The following is a 22295-nucleotide window of genomic DNA, read 5'->3' on the forward strand; positions in this document are numbered from 1 at the left end:
TTTGACATGAATTCATATTATACATATGGAGAAATCAAGTTTTGGTTTTCATAGGCAGTTAGGTCAATAAATTAGTTAATTTTGAAAGTCAAAATGTTGGAGTTATCTGTGAAGTCTGTATAATTGAAATAGTATTTGATTGAAATTTAAAAAATTTTCTTTTTGATTTTTTAGTTCATTTGTTTTGTATCGGTCATGTACTTGCCTCTGTCTATTTTTTCATGATAATATATTATACTTTTGGATCAATCATGTTTTTGGTTTTGTTAGGCAATTAGGTTATTGATTTAAGACTTCTACGGATAGTCAGCTATGTAATGAGTATTTGACTTGCTGCTTACTCTTTCAGGTAAATGGCGCAAATACCTGTTGTTTTCGGAGTATGGGTGACGAGAAATGGGTCTTGGCATTTTGACATGGATGGAAGCAAAGGTGGGAGAATGTTTTTTTTGCGACACGGTTGTACATACGCTGAGCTTCTTGAAATGGCTGTAGAAGATTATCTGATTGACAAAGAAACAGAGATGGTTCAGTTATCGTATCCCTTAACAGAGATGATGCTTCAGCAATTGCTCCAAGATACCACTCTTGTCTATGTCACAAATGATAGATCAGTTTAGAACTTGATAGATTTTAGTAGTAGGAATGTTGTTTGCCTTTGTGTCTCTATGTGATGCATGGATGGACAGCCGGTTAAGGAATGTGTTAATGATATAAACAACTCTCGTTCTGTTGACGATGGGGAGCCAACGGATGAATTTGGTGACGATGTAGATCCAGGTACCGATGAATGTGTAGAAGAATGTCAAGAAGCTCTCCATGATACTACAAATGAGAAGCCGACAGATGTTGATGACATGGATTTCGATTACAGTGAGTACGGGAAATTTGAAGATGAAGATGACGATGAAGATGAAGATCACCTGGATGTGGATGCTGAAAAAGGGAAACCGTTTGTTGGTGGTATTAATGGACAGTTAAATAATCCTTGGATAGACCAACTGAAAGTAAGTCAATGTTTTCCATGCAAAGATGATGTCATAACAGAGGTGTGTTTGACCGCTGTTATGTTAAATTCTTTTTCAAAATTAAGAAGTCCACAAAGTCTTGGTTGGTGGCAATATGCTTTGTGCCAGGATGCACTTGGAGGGTCGTGGCCACTCTGAAGAATGATCCAACCAATTTTTGGGTCACCAAATATCTGAACGTGCATACATGTTCTATTGTGGACCGCGTAGCTCAACGTAAGCGTTGCACCCCCAAATATATTGGTAAGAATAGTAGATGGTGTTGTCCCACAACATATCAAAGATTCAATAAGGACAATGTTCGGCATGATATTGGATTACACAACTTCGTACAAGGCTTTACAATATGCCTTGTAATATGTGAGAGGAAACGCTGAATCTGGATACACGAAGTTGCCTTATTGTCTTAGAAAAATAGAGCAGTCAAATCCGGAAAGTGTCGTTGACCTTGTTGTTGATGACGAGCATAGGTTTAAGTACATTTTCATATCTTTCAATGCTTCAATCCGTGGTTTCAATTACGTGAGGCGAGTTATTGTGGTTGATGGGACCCATCTCACCATAAAGTATGAAGGTGTATTGCTAGTCGCTTGCGCACAGGATGGTAACTTTCAGATATTTCTCTTGGCTTTTGGAATTGTCAACTCCGAGTGTGATGCTTCATGGGATTGGTTTTTCACCAAATTAAGTGAGTGTATCTCGGATGATTATCCATTGATAGTAGTTTTGGATAGGTGCAGTTCAATAGCTAAAGCATGTCGCAATGTTATGCCATGGGCAACACGAGGGATATGTTACTACCATCTCCAACAAAACATAATTACTAATTTCCATGGGAAGCAACTAATGTACTTGGTGAAAGGGGCAGCATATGCGCACACTCATGATGATTACAACCGCTACATGGCTTCCCTTACTAACGTAAATCCGGCCCTTGCAGCGTACTTGAATGAGGCAGATCCAACTTTATGGTCTCGGGTTTACTGTCCAGGAGATAGATACAACATCAAGACTAGCAATATTGTGGAATCTATCAACTCCATGCTAAAGAAAGCCAAAGGTTATCCCATCACATATCTCATTGAGTTTATTATGAAAAAGTTAGGTAGGTGGTATTGGAAAAGACGAGAGGATGCACTTAGTCTGACAACCACTTTTAGCCGGGGTGTTGAGTTCTTATTGGCCGTAAGGGAGCATTACGCAGATATGATGACGGTTGAACGCATTGATGGTTGGCGTTTCTACGTTAGGGGTGGGCAACATGACTGTTTGGTTGACTTGGAAGCAAAATCTTGTTCATGTGGGGTGTTTGATGTTGAGAAAATACCATGTTTACATGCAATTAAGGCTGCCAAGTCAAGCGGATGACATATGTTTACCGTAGTCGAAGCTTACTATAGAAAAGATTATGTCTATGTGTCGTACGCGGATAACATCATGCCCAATGTCGAGCACGATCCAATTGGACCAGATATCCGATGTATACCTCCCATACCAAAGCGGAAGCCTGGTAGGTAAAAGAAGTCTTGTTGGCTAACATGGCTAGAACTGTCACGTAAAATGGGGACGAAGCCGAGGAAGTCTTATAAGCAATATGATTGTTCAAAGTGCAGGCAGCCTGGACATACTCGACCTCATTGTGTAAGTAACAATCCCACCTGATACATTTTTAGCGTTTTGTATATGATCGTCGGTTACACTAACGAGTATTTGTTCAGGTTGCTGAAGACTGTGAGTAGAAGTTAACTTCATCGTGAAGTCATCTGGAATTTCCGTAGCAATAATTTGTCTCTGTAATATTTTTAGGGATTATCCCACGTGTTCAAGTCGACATTATTAAAGACTAGTACTTAACTATCATTTACTCGTAAGACCATGTTATGATACTCCTCTTCTTAACCAAGCACCATCAGCTAGAGAATGATGAGTCAAATTTTGGGGTCAGTTTCTAATACAAATTCGCAAATACAAATTACTCGTCCAATCTGCAACTACTGTGGTAGATCGACGATACTTGTGAAATCATGGACAGATGCAAATCCGGGAAGAAATTTCTTCACATGCACTGTTCATGGGTTTTCCCATTGGTCAGATGCAGAACCATCACGTGGTTGGAAAAGGCGGAGCTTATTGGATGCGAGGGATCCGTCGGCAAAGAGAAGAAAATAAGGTACTTAAAGAATCTATAAGAGAAATGAAAGAACAAGTTGTTAACGGTTTGGTGAACTCTGGGGTGGTTAACAAATATGAGGAAGACAAGAAGAAGTTTGAATGTGATATTATGGCTGCCAATGAAAGGGAAAAAATGTTTCGAAAATTCTTGGTTTTGTCTTGGATAGGGTTCATTGTTGTCATGGCCATGTGTCTTGGAATGTGTATGAAGTAGGTTGCAGAAGAAGTCTTTTGGTTAACTTCAATCATATGTCTGCTAAGCTTTCGCTGTACGCTACTTATGTTTACTAAGCTTTTGTTGTACGCTACTTGTCTTTTTTTTTTAAGTTTTTTTTTGGCCACCTACACTCTTTCACCTGGTTTTAAGCTTATGTTGAAGTTATATATATGTAACGAGTGACAACCAAAAAATACCAATATCCCACATATAACTAGTAGACAACAAGAACAGTCATCCTTATACATTAGAATTTTAAAAGGAGGATCCCACAAAAAATATCAAGATACCGCCCATCATCAGAGTTTAATCAGTAGGAACCCACCCACAAAATAGAAAGATCACACAACAGAAACAAAACATCATCCTAATGAGTCATACATAATTAAAACAAGAGTTTAAGTCTTTCAAACAAAGTTTATAGTTAGTCCCGGATTGGGGGAGGATCATAGAGCCCAAAGTCGTCCATGTAGTTCTCCTCAATTGGTCCAAGGCATTCAATCTCTTGAAATAAGTCACAAGCCATCTTCTCCCTTATCCATGTGATGTTTGTGTCGCACAAAGTAGTAGGAAAGGTTATCCCAAGAGCATGACATTCTATGTACTTCAAAGTATACACACCACAGTCACCTGGCTTCATATTCGGAGGCACTCCCTTTATAACCCGCTCATCAGTGAACTTCTCGTACGTCCACATTTGCTTGTGGTCAGGGCTGGCTAACTCCCGCAGCACATAGGGAACCAACACGACAATAGGCTCGATGGCAGATGCAAGCTCTTTGTCGTTGGTGACACTCGGGATGCTATCCCAGATGACGATGTGTCTCATGGGAATCGAGATCCACAAAGCAACCCAGTGCGTCGACTTCACGTTTAAAGGCGCGTATAAGTCGTCTACTTCCAGACCCCATTGCTTGTTAGTGTGAGCATACGGTGGATACTCCCCTGCGTGGTAGCTGAAGGCACCGGCCGGCAACAGTTGTCCAGATTGATTATCATTTGCCTCAGAATTGACAAAGTCAAGGTACTTCGTTGTCCACAGATGAGTGAACATAGCGTATAGGAAAGCTACTCTAATCGTTTTAAACCTCTCAGGATGTTGTGCATGTTGATGTCTCAATAGATTCAACCCCGCATCCATGTGCTGGATAACCACATGGATTTAAAACAAAATTATATAATACTGAAGACTGACCCGAAGTTTTCTATTATACTTGAAGAAGAAGTTTTCTAGTAGACTTCCGAATCTCGTAGCCACACTGTTCTTGTCTGCAGTTCGTACCACCAAAGACAACATCGGGATTTCTATGGGACCTTGTTCTTGAACGTCCTGCGGGTGATGAATGGTTTGGAAACATATAAGTTACTAGAGTTTCGAAAAATAGAATTTTTGAAACATACCATAAAAGTTAGTAGACTTACGGATCTTTCTTTAAGAAATCAAGCAAAACCTTCTTCAACTCCTTGTCTGCTTTATCAAAAGGATTGTATGCTGACATAGCTGACTTATCACCCATGATAGTCTTGGTTGTGTTATCACCAACGAATGGAGAACGTTGACTTGACGCCAACCTCTTAACCCTTTCAGCCTTGCCATGTGCCGCTTCCTTCCTTGGTTCTTGTTTCTTGGCTCTAGCAGTCAAGTCAGCAGCTGTTGGGATTTCCATGCGAATAAACACAGGTGGGTCTGACTCAGTGTCAGATGATTCAGAGCTGACTACCTTTGGCACCTTTGTATCCGTACGAGTAACATATGGAGATGGTTTTAGGGTCTGAGATTGACTTGACTTGTTCTACAAATTCCGATTTAAAAGTTACATGATCATTTATGAAAACAAATAATATTAAATTCGCAGCATTTGTTTAAAAGCCTCGAATAAAACAAACAAAGACAACACGGATATAGAAGTCTACTTCACATAAGGAAGTCTACTTCACATAAGGAAGACAACACTTGTTATTATGTCTGCAAAGTTGACAACTTCTGGAAGTCTATTTTTTCTTCGCCTTGTACCTGGTATTGTGATTGTGAGGGATCATAGTAGGAAATTGCAAGTATTCAAAATTAACCATATCCGTTTTTTGAGTATCAGGCTCTTCATTTTTTCCAGTAGCTACCTGAGAGTCCTTCTGTTCCTTTGATAAAGGATCAGCCTCTTTCTTACCAGCTACATCTCCCTTCATTTTGGTAAGATCCGAAGCCAGGTTTTCAATCTTCTCATTCAACATGTTAAACCGCAAATCACAACTGTTGAAACCTTCCTTCATCTGATCGAGCAGAGCTGCTCCCCACATGCTGAGCTCATCTTTAATAGAATCCAAAATGTTGAAGTCCAAGTCAGTCGAAGAACCTGGATAGTGCCTCTTCCCACTTGGTTCACCAAATGAACCGGCTCTCTTATTCGATCCCTTTTTTTCAATCTTAACCTTCGGATTGTTGGATTCATGAATACCAACTGTCTCCCACAAACCTCACCCCCACTTCCATGGACCAAAATCCCCATTGAGTGCTCTCAAAATGTTATCAATCTTGTCATATGCTTCATCATCTTCCCAAACAGGGCTAATCATGCCACCAATGGTTTTGAAGTGTTTGAAGGAAGTCTACAATTTATATAAAACAGTATACTAGTTCAAATCTAACACAATAGTGGTTACCGACTCATCTAAGATCGTAGATAAACTATAGACAAATCACAGAGATGCGTACCTATTTTAGAATGCCCTCTTTGACATATTTTCTACCGCGAGAACCGTGGTAAGCAAGCAACGGTGTACTTGGATTGTTTGGCAACGGTTCCCCAATTACTTTGGCAAAATCAGGCATAGATTCTTACACCCATATCTGCAGAGGTTCGACAAATCCGTCTATGGTGTAACTCTGCTTGTTTAAGTCCTTCTCCTTCACAGACTGAATCAGGTTCTTGAAAGCAACTCTTCCCCAGGGATAATCAAGAAATGCATCTAAATCCATGACTAGCCTAGCCATATTTAGACGGGTGGGCGTTGATGGGTTTCTAGCTTCTATAAACCCAGCGTAGATGGCTAAATAACCCAACCTAACACGATCTTTTCTATCCCAATCGTTTGCGTTCTTACATGTTGCGACCAGTTGCTCAATACTCGGACCGCTGTCTAAACTGACTCCAAGCTTCTCCCAAAACTCTTCCATCTCGTCTGAAACCTCAGCCTGTGGCTGCTCTAACGACTCGACATCTTCACAGTTAAGTCCAATGATGGCTTCAAACTCATTCAAAGAAAATCGTAAAGGGTTAGATCCAACCAGACTCCAGATCTCGTACTTTTTGTTGCAGACTATCTGAAAGCTGAGCATATAGTGAACCATTCTGGAAGCCCATTCGAATTGAAGACGGTTCAACTGTAACAAGACACCCAGACGAGATTGATAAATCTCGTCCCATTCATCCGGCTCGAGAGCTTTGTACAGTTCATCAAACAGCTTTGTATCGTTACTGTAATAGCCGATGTTTTTACCCAGAAGCGGCTCCTCACCTTTCGTGTAAAACCTCTGAGGAAAATCTGGATTTTTCGCCTCCTCCATTCTGCAAGATAAGGTTAGGTTTGGCGGGAAATTAGAACACGAGAGATTGAGAAAGAAGAAGACTAATCTAATAAGTCTATAAGTCTATGCGTCCAACTGAAATAGAAGGCTACTATCGAATTGCAAAAGAAGTCAACCTTCAGTTTAATCGAAGAGGACAACGGCAGCAAAGACGACGCGGCGAAGATGAAGATGAAGCGGCTGGGTTGAAGAATACAGAGTTCGTCGAGATCTGGTACAAATAAGTTAAACAAAGTAAGTAAACTGACAATCCGAAAGATAGAGATTTAGATTTAACAAGAACAAATAAATAGAAAAATCAACCGTTAGTGATAAGCGGAAGAGAAGCGTGATAATTCCTTATGAGGAAGAATTAGAGATAACTATCCTATGTTATCTCGGTTTTTAAGTTGTATAAAATTACAATAATTATAATAATCCCGGTTTTATAAAACCAAAACCGTTTTGTTAGAAACAATACCAGAAAATTATAAAGAAATTATAAAGAAACCGATTAAAACTGGATCCCGCTTATCGGTAAATTAAATATATAAATATTACCGCCAACTAACGTCAAATCAATTTATACATTGTAATGATTATGTTGACGACTTTTTTGGCAGACTTCTCTACGGGAAACTGAACCGTCTGCAAATCCATCAAATCAAATTAATTTTTTGTACTATTATGATGAATACTTATCAAGTAGACTTCTTTCTGGAAAACTAAAACGTACTTTAAACTGCAAATCCATCAAATTTAATTAAGTGGGGGTTATTGGTTTAAGATTTGAATAGAGTTTTAAAGATTTTAAATGTTAGGTAGAATTTGTTGTTATTAGATTATGATTTTGTTAAACTCTGTTAAAGTTTAGTGTTATTAGTTTGTGATTTATAAAAAGTCATTTAAAATCTTAACAAATCTGAGTTATTGGATTCAGACTTTTATAAAGTCATTAAAAGTTTTGTGTTATTCAATTAAAACAAAAGAATCTAGAATTGTTAATGAGTTCAATTATTATGTTATTGGTTCATGATTTTAGACATTTTCTTTACAAAATAAAGTCATGGAAAGTATCATAAAAATACATGGATTGTTTGGAAGACTTTACAAGATTTTAGAAAACTAATCAACAAAACTCTCTAGCAATCTTTAACAATCTTTCACTTATTCATTTTTTATGATTTTGTTGAACTTTTCATAAATCTCAAACCAATACCACCCCCTAATTTTTGTACTATTATGTTGAAGACTTATCAAGTAGACTTCTTTCTGGGAAACTAAAACGTACTTTAAACCGCAAATCCATCAAATCTAATTAATCCCCTATATAATAAAATGGAAGTACACAACATTATTTTGTAGACTATATAATTTTAATAAGTTGGTTACAAATAGGTTATAGATTAAGTTTTATATTATTTGTATAGTCTGGATTTATTGTTTCCAAAAAACTTAAAGAGAATATTCTAAAAAATCATTTGATATCATCTAACTTACCCTATTAAGTTCCTTTATTAAATTGTTCATCAAATGAAATCTTTTGATCTAACTTAATATATTAATTTTTTAATTATTATTATACTTCACCTCTCATTTTTATATATGAATCTATTTTTTGAAACAAATAAATTATCATATTATTTATTATAATTAAAAAAATATTTTTATTTCCGAATATACCATAAGTTGAATTTTTAAAAACAAATATAGATGATTCAATCTATAAAATATTCAAGTTTTAATAATATTATTCTTTAAAAATAATATCTATTGAAATAAAAAATTTACTTTTTTGTTGAATTTTATAATTTTATATAATATAATAAAGTTTAAATAATTTATTTTGAATTTTTAAAAAAATATTGAAACTTGGTATAAAAGTTAAAAACTATAAACACACTAAATTGGTTTGTTGTAGCAATGTTAATAATATGTCACTATAATATGAAAGAATTTCAAAAAACTAAGTATATTAAAACAAAAAGTATAACAATATATTAAATTACTCATAATATAATAACTCGCTTTTTAAAAACCAAATTCACAAATTTATGTCTTATAATGACATTCAAGTTATGATGTAGAATATACATTGTTGAAATAACTTCATGTACATAAACTAATACAACATATTAAAAATTTATTTTAAAATAGAAAATATACAAAATTTTGTATAAAATAAAATTTAATCAGTGTTATAGCACGGATGCTTATCTAGAATCATTAACAATATAAAACTTACAAAATATGTCTTTTTTCAAGTCATCATATTTAGTATATAATTTTATTACATAATATTTTATCCAAAAAAACTTTTAAAAACAATCACATAAATTATATTTTATATTAAAATTACAAAATAAATAAAATGAATTTCAACCCGTGCTCTAGCACGGGTCTTAATCTAGTTTTGTACTATTATGCTAAAGACTTAGCAAGTAGACTTCTTTCTGGGAAACTAAAACATACTTTAAACTGCAAATCTATCTAATCAACCAAATTAATACATCGTTAACGACGATGAACAAGTTTCTATGGTACAGGAACAAAAGTTGCGTGTGAACATAGAATTCTACACTTATAAGTATGAAGTGATATAGAAACTATCTAAAAATTACCCAACCGTGAATGATAGAATTCTACACTTATATGATGAAGTGAAGTGATATAGAGAAAGTTTCAATTACCCAACCGTGAACAGTCTCCAATTCTACGTGGATGATTTATATTGACTGAAAGACTTTCAATCACCAATTCTCCGTCTTGAAGATGAACTACGTACTATTTTTTTTAAAGAGAAAAGAAATGATTTACTGATAACTTTTTTGGTTGCAGTTTTAAAATAATCAAAAGTCCCAGGGCTGGTTTATATATACGAGACGAAACGGTTACAATGAACAGTTACATAATTAATAACGCAAACCGTCGCGTCGTAAATCATTAACGAGTAGACTTCGTTGACTGACTTCTTAATGTAAACGGTTGAAGTCTACTAGATAAGTCAACTAATGAAGTCAACGATATCGTCCAAATATTACAGAAACTGAAGCAAGTTCACAAATTACAGACATAAATACGCCATTCAAACAAACGTCCACGATAAAGAGAGGTTCACAGATTTTAGAACTTAATTGAAAAATCTATGAAACAAAATAGATTAATACAACAATTAAGATTATACCAGCGATTAAGACATTCTCGACCATCCCGCATACACGACGAACTGAGAGACGTAATTCTTTCATCTGATCTTTCACCTTGTCTAGCTCCTGCTGAACCCATAGCATATCTTCATTTTCCTGGATGGCTGTAATAGAATCCTTTTGGTCAGCACCAATAACCTGCGGTGGATTTGGATGATTAGTTCCATTTGCCACGGTGAGAGGTTAGGATCGATGCCCTGCAGGGCCAGCTTGGAGTCCGTTGGAGCGGCTAGCAGTGAGGCTAGTGGGGTCCACGGGACGGGTTGTTACAATAAATGATGAGGATACAATCTGAATTTTTGAGAGCAACAATATCAGAATTTTTGAGAGAGAAATTGTGGAGAGAGAGAAAGCACATAAAAAACTAGGGTTCACCTACAGAGACAAGTATATATATGGTTAAATTATCCGGTTAGGTTAAAATCAAGGAATTGGTACGCATTTGGTTAGGTTCAGCTATCGGTTTGGTTAAATTGTTGGTGAAATTAAAATAATATAATATTAATAGTTGATGGCATTACAAAGTCAACCACCAATAGTCTACATAGAAGTCTACTTAAGCAAACCCTAAATCAAATAATTTTAACCTAATCAGCCTTTCCTCCCTTAATTTGACTAGTTTATATGTAAATTTATTTTATTTCAATGCAAGAAGTCTATGTGGTTATTATTTGGTCAACAGGTTTACCAAATTATTTTTTATAATTTTTTTAATTAAAATTTAAACTATAATTAAGGAGTAGACATATTTTTATGTCTTCCGTTTGACGTCAATTTGAAATCCACCATAAAGAAATCTATTGCAGACTTCCTCCGGGTTACATCTGTCATTTCGGCTTCTGTTTTTTGTTTGGTCGTAAGGGAGTCAACTGTAATTTCAGTACCCTTAGTGGTTATGTTTCTCAAATATCGAATATGGGGTCTACGTTTTCATTCAAGACCAAATAAAGGTCTACAAATAGCAATTGTCCCAAAAATAAGATCAAATCTCCACAAAATATTTAATTAACCATATATAGACACGAAAATCTCGAAAATTAATATTATTCACAACAACTTTTAAAAATAATCACTTTTAACTCGGGTCTTAAATTTCAACCCGGATCCAACTTTTTTTTTTGTCAACCCGGATCCAACTTTTATTCACAACAATTTTTAAAAACAATCACATAAATTATATTTTATATAAAAATTACAATATAAATAAAAAGAATTTCAATCCGTGCTCTAGCACGATTTCTAATCTAATCTAGTACAATATAATATTTGCCACCCGAAGATGCTTTTGGTTACATCGATTTTCTAAGAATTGGACTTGTGTGGTTATATTATATACAAATTAAACAACCTCGTATCTCTGGAGCGGCGTTTTCCTTAACAAGTTGATTTAATTAATTGTATTGCTCTATATGTAGAACCACTGACTTGAGGTAAATCAAGAGCTCGAAAGCAGATATGAATCTAAGCTCCAAGCTCAAGGATCTGGAGGAGTTGACGTCGAACGCGAAGCAAATACAAGATGATCTACCTTTGAAAAGATAAAGCTCTCTCTCTAGAAAAGTTTTCTCTCCCTTCTCTCTAAAAACAAAAACTTTTAGATCTACTTTGTTGCCTCTCTGGCTAGCCCTTCCGGCGCCGGAGAGGGCTTTATTCCTCTTTTTAGCTTTCTCTCTTCCTTCTGACATCGCCCTCCCCTGCGGTAAGGTGGTCCTCCGTCTTTGTCTGGTCACTCGGGTAGGTGGTTTCCGGAGAGTTTTTCCCGGCGCGTGAAACGAAGTCTCTTCTGGTGGTGGCTGCTGAGGAAGGTTTGGTGAAGATGCTTGAGGAAGGCATCAAATCCATGGCTCGATCTAGCGGATCTGGTTTGGAGTCTTCGTGTGTGGGTCTTCTTCTCCGGGGTGTTTGTTGGCTTCAGATGAGCAGTGAGGCTTCTCCTCATTCCAGTCGAGGCGGTGCTTTGCGGTAGGGTTTGGTGTCGTCTGTCAGGTAAGGAGGGCGGCGCCTAAATGTGGGCTTTGGATATACATGAGGAAGACATAGGTGGGTAGATCTCTTCTCTGGCAACAGAGGTGTGGTTTCTTCTCCCATCTGATGCGACTGTGGCTTTTTTGTGGCGGGTTGGGGAGCTTCTGATCAAGCTGCGGTGGTTCGCGGTGGAGTTTCCTTGGGTTCATCCACCCAATCAAAGCTGCGGCCTGCGACGGAAGTCAGTTGGGAGTCAGAAGGGTTGTGTTGCGCTGTCATGGTGGTTAACTGGGGAGTTTGGCAGCTTCTGGGCTCTCGTGGGTGTCCGGGATATGGAGGGTAGATTGAGCCACCACCGTCTGTATACCGCCACAATTCTTGTCTCCACCGGACCGGATTGAAGAGTTCTTACCTAAAGGAAGCGATGGTCGCCGGAGCTAGAAGGGGGTGTTAGATCTGAGTGAGCAGGTTGCTAGGAACGAGACTTCACTTCGCGGAGCCGGAGATCGGATGTTTGTACTGGTCGGAAGATTTGTAGCAGGTCAGGTGGCTTCGCCGGAGAGAAAACCTAACGGATCTTGGTTGCTTCCGTCAAGGGTTTCGAACTGGTGAAGCCGCCGCAACGCTGCCAATCTTGCAACCACCGGCGCTACTGTACAAGCATCTGTCTTCAGGTCAGTTCAGCAGGATCCGATCCCTCTTTCCAGCAAAGGCATTCGACGTCGTTTTCTTTATTTTGTATCTGTTGGACTCATGTTGTAATTCAAGGCCAAGCCCATTTTGTGAGATGACTCAGTTGAAAATTAATATTAATATAATTTATTTAAAAAAAAAAAAAATACAAGATGATCTATTGGAAGCAGTGTTCAAGAAAGCGGTCTAGGCGGCCGCTTAGGCGCCGTCTAGCCGCTAGGCGCTCAGTAGACGTCTAGATGACCGCCTAAACCGCTTAAAATTACATTAATTTAATTTTAATATTTATTTTTGATTTTTAACTATATAGATTTAAATTATTAAGTTTTATATTTGTATACGTAATTATAAATGTTTATATGTTGTTAATATAACTTAAATAAATGTATTTTTGTTAATTTTGTTTATAATTTATAATTTTTTTTTATTTTTCTAACATATATTTGTACATAATTTTTTATATATAATATTTTATGTTGTAAACGCCTAAACCGCCTAAAACCCGTCTAGGCCCCGATTAGGCGTTCTAGGCGCTAGGCGCTGGGTCACCGCCCAGATACCGCTTAGCGCTTTCTTGAATACTGATTGGAAGAGACTCAGAGTTAACGCGAACACAGTGTATCTTGAACGCTTTCTCCATGGGAGCTCTGATAAAGAGCTTTTCAAGAAGAACGTACCAGTGGTCACCTATGAAGATATTAAGCCTTACATCGAACGTGTTGCGAATGGAGAACCCTCCGATGTGATTTCGGGCGAACCCATTACTCATTTCTTCTTGAGGTATACAAAAGAAATTATTTTATTATGGCCATTTAGTTTTAAAATGGATTTTAGATTATAGTTTTTGGTTTTTGAATTTTATAAAAATAAAAGACATAATAAGAATGTCATGTAAGACATTTTTATTAGGAAAAGTGAAAAACTTAAATAAGATAGTTTTTAGATTATCAGTGAAAATTATTAAAATCTTTTAAAAACTAGATTTTCTATTGTTTTTTTTAAAAAACATTTTTTACAAAATCTTGCAAGGATAAAAGAAAGAGATTTTCAAATAACAAAAACCAAAAAACATTACAAAAACTAGTAAGCATTCAATGGACAACTAGTTATTACGTTTAAAAGATTATCACCTTTGTGACCTTATTGGTGTGTCTAGGGCTGGGCAAAATAACCGATAACCAAATAACCGACCGAAACCGAACCGAAAAAAACTAAACCGAACCGAACCGAAATTCTTCAAATACCCGAATGGTTAGTAAAAATCTATATCCAAACTAACCGAAACCGAACCGAACCGAACCGACAATTAAATGGTTAACCGAAATATCCGAAAACCTAGAAGATATCAAATATTATATACTTAATATTATGCAAAACTATAAAATAAACTTAAAATATAAATTATTTCTAGATTCAAAACAATTAAATATTTTAAATAATCAATATATGTAAATGTTATTATTTTGAATTTACAAAGTTAAATACTATTTTGTAAAATTGAATCAATATTTTTCCCTTTTTTGTATTTTTGTTATTGTATATTTGGTTAATTTTGGTTATATTCGGTTAGTTTTGGTTATATTTGGTTTATTTGGTTAATGTTAATATAATTTATGTTAGTTATGGTTATTTATTTAAATAACCAAACCGAAACCGAACCGAAAAAAACCGAACCGAACTAAACCGAAATTTCATAAATATCCAAATGGTTACTATATTACTATATCCAAAATAACCGAAACCGAATACAACCGAACCGAAACCGAATGGTTAACCGAATGCCCAGGCCTAGGTGTGTCATGTGTGTAGCTCTGGAACGACGGGAGGAAAACAAAAGATCTTCCCTGCGAACAATAAGTACTTCGAGAAGAGGACTTTCAGGGAAGAACTACGCTTGTCCATTTTATCAAAGTAACTAACTAGCACTACATACTGTATATTTCATTCTTTTTAAGTGTAATTTGTAGCTTTCATCACCAAGAATCCAATTCTTCATTTCTGGTTTGCAGGCATATCAATGGGATCGAGGAAGGAAAAGTGATGGCGTTTGTCAACGCTATGCCGTCATCCAGAACTCAATCTGGTCTACTAGTTGCTCCAGTGAGTACGTGCTTCATTATGAGTGATTATTTCAAGAACCGGTCACCCAAATGTTTTACCAGCCCTGACGAAGTCATATTATGTGTGGACAACAAACAAAGTACGTACTGTCATCTTCTTTGTGTTCTTGTCCAGAGAGAGGATGTTGTGAGTGTGTTTTCTCCTTATGCTTATCCGTTAGTTCAAGCAATCAAATTTCTTGAAACTCACTGGAAAGAATTGTGTAGTAATATCCGATATGGTCATCTTAGCGAGTGGATCACCGACCTTGGTTGCAGAGACTCCGTCTCTAACATCCTTAAAGGACCTAATCCCAAAACGGCTGATCTGATCGAACAAGAATGTAGTCAGTAAACATGGGAAGGTCTGATCACGCGGCTATGGCCCAACGTCAAATTTGTTCAAACCGTAATTACAGGACAGATGAGTCAATACATTCCAATATTAGAGTTCTACTCCAACAAAATGCCTCTCATCTCCATGACTTATGGGTCGTCTGAAACATTTCGTGGGATAAATGTGAATCCTCTATGCAAACCACAAGATCTATCATACACCTTTGTGCCCAACATGTCATACTTCGAGTTTCAAGATGCAAGAGACCATAATGAGATAGTTGATCTTGTGAATGTCAAGTTAGGGTGCGTCTATGTCATAGACTCTATGAGCCCTTGGTCACAAATCATTTCGGTGAGTTTTATATACATACATATATATTATATATCAGCTATATCTAATCAAAACTAGTTACTTTATTGTTACTAGACTTATACAGATATAGACTGGGAGATATTCTACAGGTGACAGGATTTTACAATAGCGCACCTCAATTCAGATTTGTATGTAGAAAAAATGTGGTTCTAAGCGTCCTTGTGGAGGCAACAACGGAAGAAGATCTTTTAAAGGCGTTGAATCAGGCGAGAACCGTTCTTGAGTCTTCTTGTTTAATACTGATGGGGTTCACTTGCTATTCTGATATCTCCACTAGCCCAGGTCTATGTTCTTTACTGGGAGCTTAAAGCCAAGAAATTAAATGGCATTGTTAAGCTTGATAACAAGGTAATGGTGGAATGTTGTTGTGTAGTGGAAGAATCACTTGACGTTATTTATAAAAAAATAAGGAGTGAGTTAGGTTCAATCGGGGCTCTAGAGATAAGAGTGGTGCAACAAGGAACGTTTAATTGTGTCATGGAACATTACGTCTCCAAGGGTGCTTCTTCAATTCAGTACAAGACACTTCTATGCATAAAGTCTCCTGAAGTTTTAGCAATTCTTGAAGAGAAAGTTCTTGCTCGGTTCTTCAGTGACAAACTCCCTCCTCTTTGATCACTAAAGTCAAGAAACAAAACCCTATGTATGTTAAGTCTTTTCTTTAGTTTGCTTAATTCTTTCGTGCATAATAAGAAGTGTCCATTGCTCTGAAATGTAGGAGCATGACCTTTAGTTTTCTTAGTTGTTTCCGTCACTGTAGGAACCAAAGAGTTCCAATCTCCACTATAAAAATAGAAAACCAAAATAATAAAAGGCATATTGAATTTTCCTCAAAATCAGAGGGTTCTCAGTATCTCTGCTTTGCTTTGATTGGGTTGACCTTTCATGAAGGGACGAAGTTATTGGTGAGATTGGTTTTATGGAAAATCGGTATATTCATATCCCAGCTAAGGGGGTAAATATTCCTTGATTTTATCTTTAATGGAGTGTAAAAATACTCTCTAGTTTGTGTATCAATATGTTACTTGAAGAGAATTTGTTTGAAGAGAATCTGTTAGAAATACCCTTTTGAGATATTTTTTTCAAAAATACTCGTTTTTTTGAACATTTTCATTTTTACTTCTTTTATACTCCTTCCATTTCATAATATAGGATGTTTAGAGAAATATTTTTGTTTCATAATATAGGATGTTTCCAACTTTCTATGCAACTTTTAGATTAATTTTATATTTTATAGTATGCAGTGTTATTTGTGATTGGTTAAACTTTTTAAAAGCAACTATTTCTTAATATGCATATTTTAACCAAAAAATCATATATTTTGAAACGGAGGGAGTATAATTCTAATATGTTAAATTAATTTTTAGAATGTTTTTTTAGGTTTGAGTTCCCTATTTTATATTTATGGTTTTGTTTTTAGAAGGTAGGATTTAGTATTTGGGATTTAAGATTTAGAATTTAGTCATTTTATATATTAAAAAGGGGTATTTTTGAAAATAGACACCATAAAAATATATTTTTGAAAAGTGACATAGAAAAAAATTATTTTTGAAAATCTCCCTACTTTTAAATCGGTTATTTTTTAAATAAACGATACAAGGACTCGCGAGTCATCTTGAGAACGAGTTATGCAACATTGTCTATGTTGCTATTGATTAAAAATTTAATCTTACTTTGATTTTATAAATTTAATTTTAGTTATTAGTTATTATTACCCATAAAATTATATTCATTTTTATCTGAAATTCTTTTTAGAATTACAAATATCTCATTTAAAAAAATAATTGTAAAACAAAATTTATTTATTTATTTTGTTTTGTTTTAAAAATCTTAATTATTAGTTAATGGCAAAATAGTCATTTTGTGCATTAATTAAGGTATTTCTCAAATACTTAAAATAATTTAGTGTAGACTTCAAATTACCTATAAAAATTAGGATACACTCCAACCCAAAAAAAAATTAGGATACACTATCAAAGTAATCCTATTATATTTCAACGAGCTTCAAAGCATAACGAATCACTTGATGACGGATTTTCTTGATATTCGCCTTGCGATCACTAATGAATTTCATGTCCACTACTACATGTCCCAAAGCATTCTAAATTTTGGAAAAAAAAATTAAATACTTGAGATCTAATAGAGAATATATCGACAAGGTTTCTTTGCTGAACATTTTTGTTGTGTGATTTTATTTGTCTTGAGACGCCATATTACCAGCGGAAGAAAGAAAGAAGTCTTTGAAGCACTGATGCTAGCTAGAGACGGAAAAAAGTACTAAGCCTTCCGGTCAGCCATAGAGAACAAGAATCAAGCGAAGAACATATCATTTTTTGCATACATAGTAGTATAGAAAAGAAGTCACAAGTCTTGAAGGAGATAAAGATGTGAATTAGTTTGAAACAAGGCATGAACATTAGTTGCAATCAATCGTGTCGCTTTAGTTCCGAAGATTATGAATCTGTTATCAGTAACTGAATTTCCCACTACATTATGCAGCTCTCTAATAAAATAATCCTCTCGAGCTATGCCAATTGAAATGAGCCAACTTCTTAATAACGATAACTAATTATGTGCCATCCTGACTCAACAACTGCACTTCCCTCTTCATTTCGTATCCAGAAAGGCTTTGAGAAAAAAGATAACGGGGTAAAATTAGAAAAGGCAATGGTATTTCATTAAGGGTAGCCAAATATTCTGAGGGTGAATTTGACGTCTCTTTAATATGTGTAATGAGTACATACAAATATATTGATATTACTTTTTATCATGCGGAATCAAATATATTACCTGTAAACCTTATACGTATCTTGTAATTATTTTCACAATCACATACATTATTAGACTTAAAATTCTAAATGAAAGCTTCAATTTGATATATTACTCATTAATATTTTATAAACTTGATAGTAAGGAAAAAAATTATATTGCCTATTCTTTTTGACTTTGTATGATTGTTTGTATATTGTAGAGATGGGGTGTACATAATACTGCAGAAATTATCGACTTTGAAAATATATTTTTTTGCAAAAACTCTAAGAAAAATTTAAAATCATGATTTTATTTATTCAGTTATTTATCATGCATATAAATTAGAGCCAATTTAATATTTTTAAGATCCATACACACAACTTCCATAACTAGGATCAGTAGCAGCAAATGTGCCCGTATTTTTAAAACTACAAGCCTCTGTGGTTCGACCGTGGCTCTGATAATAAGCATTCATCACATATGATGCATGATTTACAAGAGTATCGGGGACGAAGCAGGATCCCCCTGGTTTGATTGGCCTACAATCAACTCCTTGACTACATGCAAAATTAATATTATCTTGTAGCTGCGCATTCGTCGCGGTCAGAGTTGCTATACACCATGTTGTGGAACTCACCACATAGAGGTGGTTGATCATGATCAAAGATAGAAAGATGAAAAGGATTGTCAAAGGCGATGACATTTTCATAACTGTTTAAATGACAATTCGAATGATAGTTGACTAGTTTTTTTTTTCTTCTTCTTCTTGATATCTATGTGAGTGTATTTGTGTCCATATTTATAAGTATATATGTGTCTTTATATAGTATATATAACATAATGAAAAGTCAAAGATTTAAAACTATTTTTAGGTTAGAAATTTATATGTATAAATTAGAAATCTGACTTTAAGTATATATATGTCTTAAATAAATTTTAGTCACTAAATAAAGTCAAAGATTTTATGATATTCTAGGACTACATAAATATGTCTTTATAAATATAAATAAATCTCTATAATAATAAATATATCATTATAATTATAAATACAGAAACTATTGTTTCCATATTTAATTCACAGCATTAGCTCTGTATTTGTATCAGATTACTGAGAATAACATCATAATAATAATAATAATAATAATAATAATAATAATAATCAAAATTTATTATTATATATTGTGTATTTTATTAATAGGGACATTTTTAAGAATATACCAAATTATATAAGAAATTTGAAAATTACACTCAATGTTATAATTATTTGATAACTACACTTTTTCAAACAAAAAATGACAAAATTAGTGAGTTATGTATATTTTTAAAATTGTATTTAGTTTAAAATATATAGTGAAATAAATATTTTTAAAAATCAAATCAAATTTAAATAAATATTTAGAGCTGAAATTCATAATTATTTAAATTTACTAGTTTGTAATTTATAATTAACTATGTAACTAACTCAAACAAAGTTTAATCCTATATTTAATTTAATATTATCTAAAATTTTAACTAACATAAATCCAGAAAAAAAATTATAGCTAAATATTATAAATTATATTTTAGTTAATAGTTAATGTTATCAATAGTAAAGAAATTCATTATTATCTGAAATTCATTTTAAAATTACAAATATCTCATTTAAAAATAAATTATTTATTTATTTTGTTTTAAAATATATATTTAATTGTTATTTAAGAGCAAAAAGTCATTTTGTGTATTAATTAAGATATTATCCAATACTTGAATAATTTAGTGTAGATTTCAAATTACTTATAAAAGTTAGGACACACTATCAAATTAATCCATTAATATTTGGTTACATAAATTTCCGTGATAAAAACTTAAATATGAGAAATGAAAAAAATGTTAGCAAGCAAATGACATTTTGTGGACAAAAAAAAAAGATTCAGTTCATCGATTCTAAAGATTGGCTTTTGCAAAGAGAATGCTCGTCATTCATCAATCCATTTTTTTCATAAATTTTACATCGAATATCTATATTTTTTTTTTTTTTTGATTTTACGAGTTATTGAATTCATCACTTTTGTATGCTTATGAGGATTATGGAGATAGATACAAACTAAACCTAAGAGATAATTCGATCTGTCTGAACGTCTTTAATAAGCCATTAATCTTTTTTTATACCCCTTAAGTGTAATTAAAAATAAGTGGCTTGATTAGATCATTTGGACTGCTTGTAAGCTTTGTAAAACTTTCTGTTATACGAAGATATCACCATGATTGTGATGTGCTGGTAAACCTCTAATTTTTTTATTGAATTAATCACATTTAAACATATGCTTCATGTTCAAAAGAAAAAAAATGACTTTATTGCGTCATTTCAATTGTACAAGAGATTAACGATCGACTCTCCCGCTATCACCTTTAAAAGCAGCGTTTGCAGTTATTGGAACCAATCAAAGAAATTGTTTTCTGTTGCTTTGAGTCACCCAGAATCGCTAACTCCAAAAACTCCTTCCGACTAGTGTTTACGTTTGCGAGTGTTAGTGGATGATTAAAAAAAGAAAAAAAAAACATAAATAACAAATCAAAAAATATATTATAACAAAACGATTAGTGTTTGAGAATTAATGTGAATATATTTATTTTCTATATATTTTTTAAAAATTTCATCTTGGTGTTTTTAATACATCTATATAAGAAAAACAATCTGAATAAATGCAAGTAACAATTGCGATTTTTCGTCGTACCTTTTTGTTAATTTTTTTTTTCTTTTTTGATAAAAATCATATGATTGCGTCTGTTCATTGTAGAGTTGTTGTGTTTTTTACCATAAAAGAAAATCATATGGTTGCTTCTGTTCATCGTAGAATTATGTCTTTTCACCATATCTTATTTACAACATTTCGTTATAATAGTTATGTTTATCTAAGTGTTTTATGTATATCTATATATATATATATATATATTTTTTTTTTTTTCTCTTATTAGATAACTAACAAATCAATGAATCAATGTTCGTTGACACAAAATTTTCGTTTCATGCTGAATCTAAATAATATAAATTTTAAGATTCAATATCCAACATTATTCTATAATCTAACTAAAGATTTTATAAATGATTTTAGTAATATAGAAATTTAATCAACTTTATTTATATAACTTACAGTTGCGTTTATTTATCGTAACTTTCTTAAATGATGTGTTTTTAAAAAATTAAATATTTCATCTTTTATTTTTAGAAGTTGTGTATTTTTATCATAATTACTGGTTGATAAATTTTCATTCAAGATGAAATTTATTTTATTTTTAAAATTATTTTATCAAAAATTTGAATTTACTTATTATAATCGTTCGTTTGATATTCTCACTTAGAATCACTTTGTCATAATATTTGTTTATGAGTAATATAAATATCAATAACTGTTTGTATGCTTGTTACTCTTTACAATATTTTTTCATACAATATTTTCTACTTATAATACATACAAATTAAGTAGAATTACCTCGATATATGACTTTTCATTTTATAATTTTTAATTAGAGTTAAGTCTTTTTACTATATATTTTTAGTATAAGTTTTTATTTTGATGGTTGTGTTTTTTAAACTCACAGTTATATATATCTAATATTTATGAAGTTTTAGTCCTAATTATTATTTTTTTCGTTTGAGATAATTTTTACTTTTATTATTTACCATATATTTTCAAATATTTTTATAATATACTTGTTTTGAAATACTATTCCCCGCGATTGAGTCATAGTTTTTATAATTATAAATTATTAATTACCTTTATTTGGGTAATTTTTTTGTTTAACCACTATCACACTCACTCATCAACCGGTATAAATCTCTCCCAACCCCGTCGGTTTGGATCGGTTATTTGTTGTAAGACCCGTCGGTTTTATATCCAAGTACTATTTTT

At 33.6% G+C, this 22295-nt stretch overlaps 1 protein-coding gene and 3 pseudogenes across 1 annotated transcript; 2 read left to right on the forward strand and 2 right to left on the reverse strand.

Annotated features, from left to right (window-relative positions):
* The first annotated feature begins 1013 nt into the window (after positions 1-1013).
* Positions 1014-3414, forward strand: LOC147923618 (uncharacterized; annotated as a pseudogene).
* Positions 3415-3597: 183 nt separating this feature from the next.
* LOC147923619 (uncharacterized) lies at positions 3598-7840 on the reverse strand. Its single transcript, XM_087497377.1, has 6 exons — positions 7716-7840; positions 7541-7627; positions 7117-7211; positions 6128-6980; positions 4840-6021; positions 3598-4747 (listed from the first exon to the last, which is right to left on the reverse strand). The coding sequence occupies exon 4, from the start codon at positions 6977-6979 to the stop codon at positions 6251-6253; it is 729 nt and encodes a 242-aa protein (XP_087353503.1). The 5' UTR covers position 6980; positions 7117-7211; positions 7541-7627; positions 7716-7840; the 3' UTR covers positions 3598-4747; positions 4840-6021; positions 6128-6250.
* Positions 7841-11625: 3785 nt separating this feature from the next.
* LOC104759670 (4-substituted benzoates-glutamate ligase GH3.12-like) lies at positions 11626-16269 on the forward strand (annotated as a pseudogene).
* Positions 16270-18697: 2428 nt separating this feature from the next.
* LOC104757749 (major pollen allergen Ole e 10 pseudogene) lies at positions 18698-19190 on the reverse strand (annotated as a pseudogene).
* Between the last annotated feature and the right edge of the window lie 3105 nt (positions 19191-22295).

Source organism: Camelina sativa, chromosome 17 (assembly GCF_030686135.1).
Source record: "Camelina sativa cultivar CO46 ecotype springtype chromosome 17, ASM3068613v1".
NCBI classification, from domain to species: Eukaryota; Viridiplantae; Streptophyta; class Magnoliopsida; order Brassicales; family Brassicaceae; genus Camelina; species Camelina sativa.

What these genes read in the sequence shown, in the direction of transcription:
- LOC147923619 (XM_087497377.1), bottom strand. Translation starts at nt 6,979, where the DNA reads ATGGAGGAGGCGAAAAATCCAGATTTTCCTCAGAGGTTTTACACGAAA.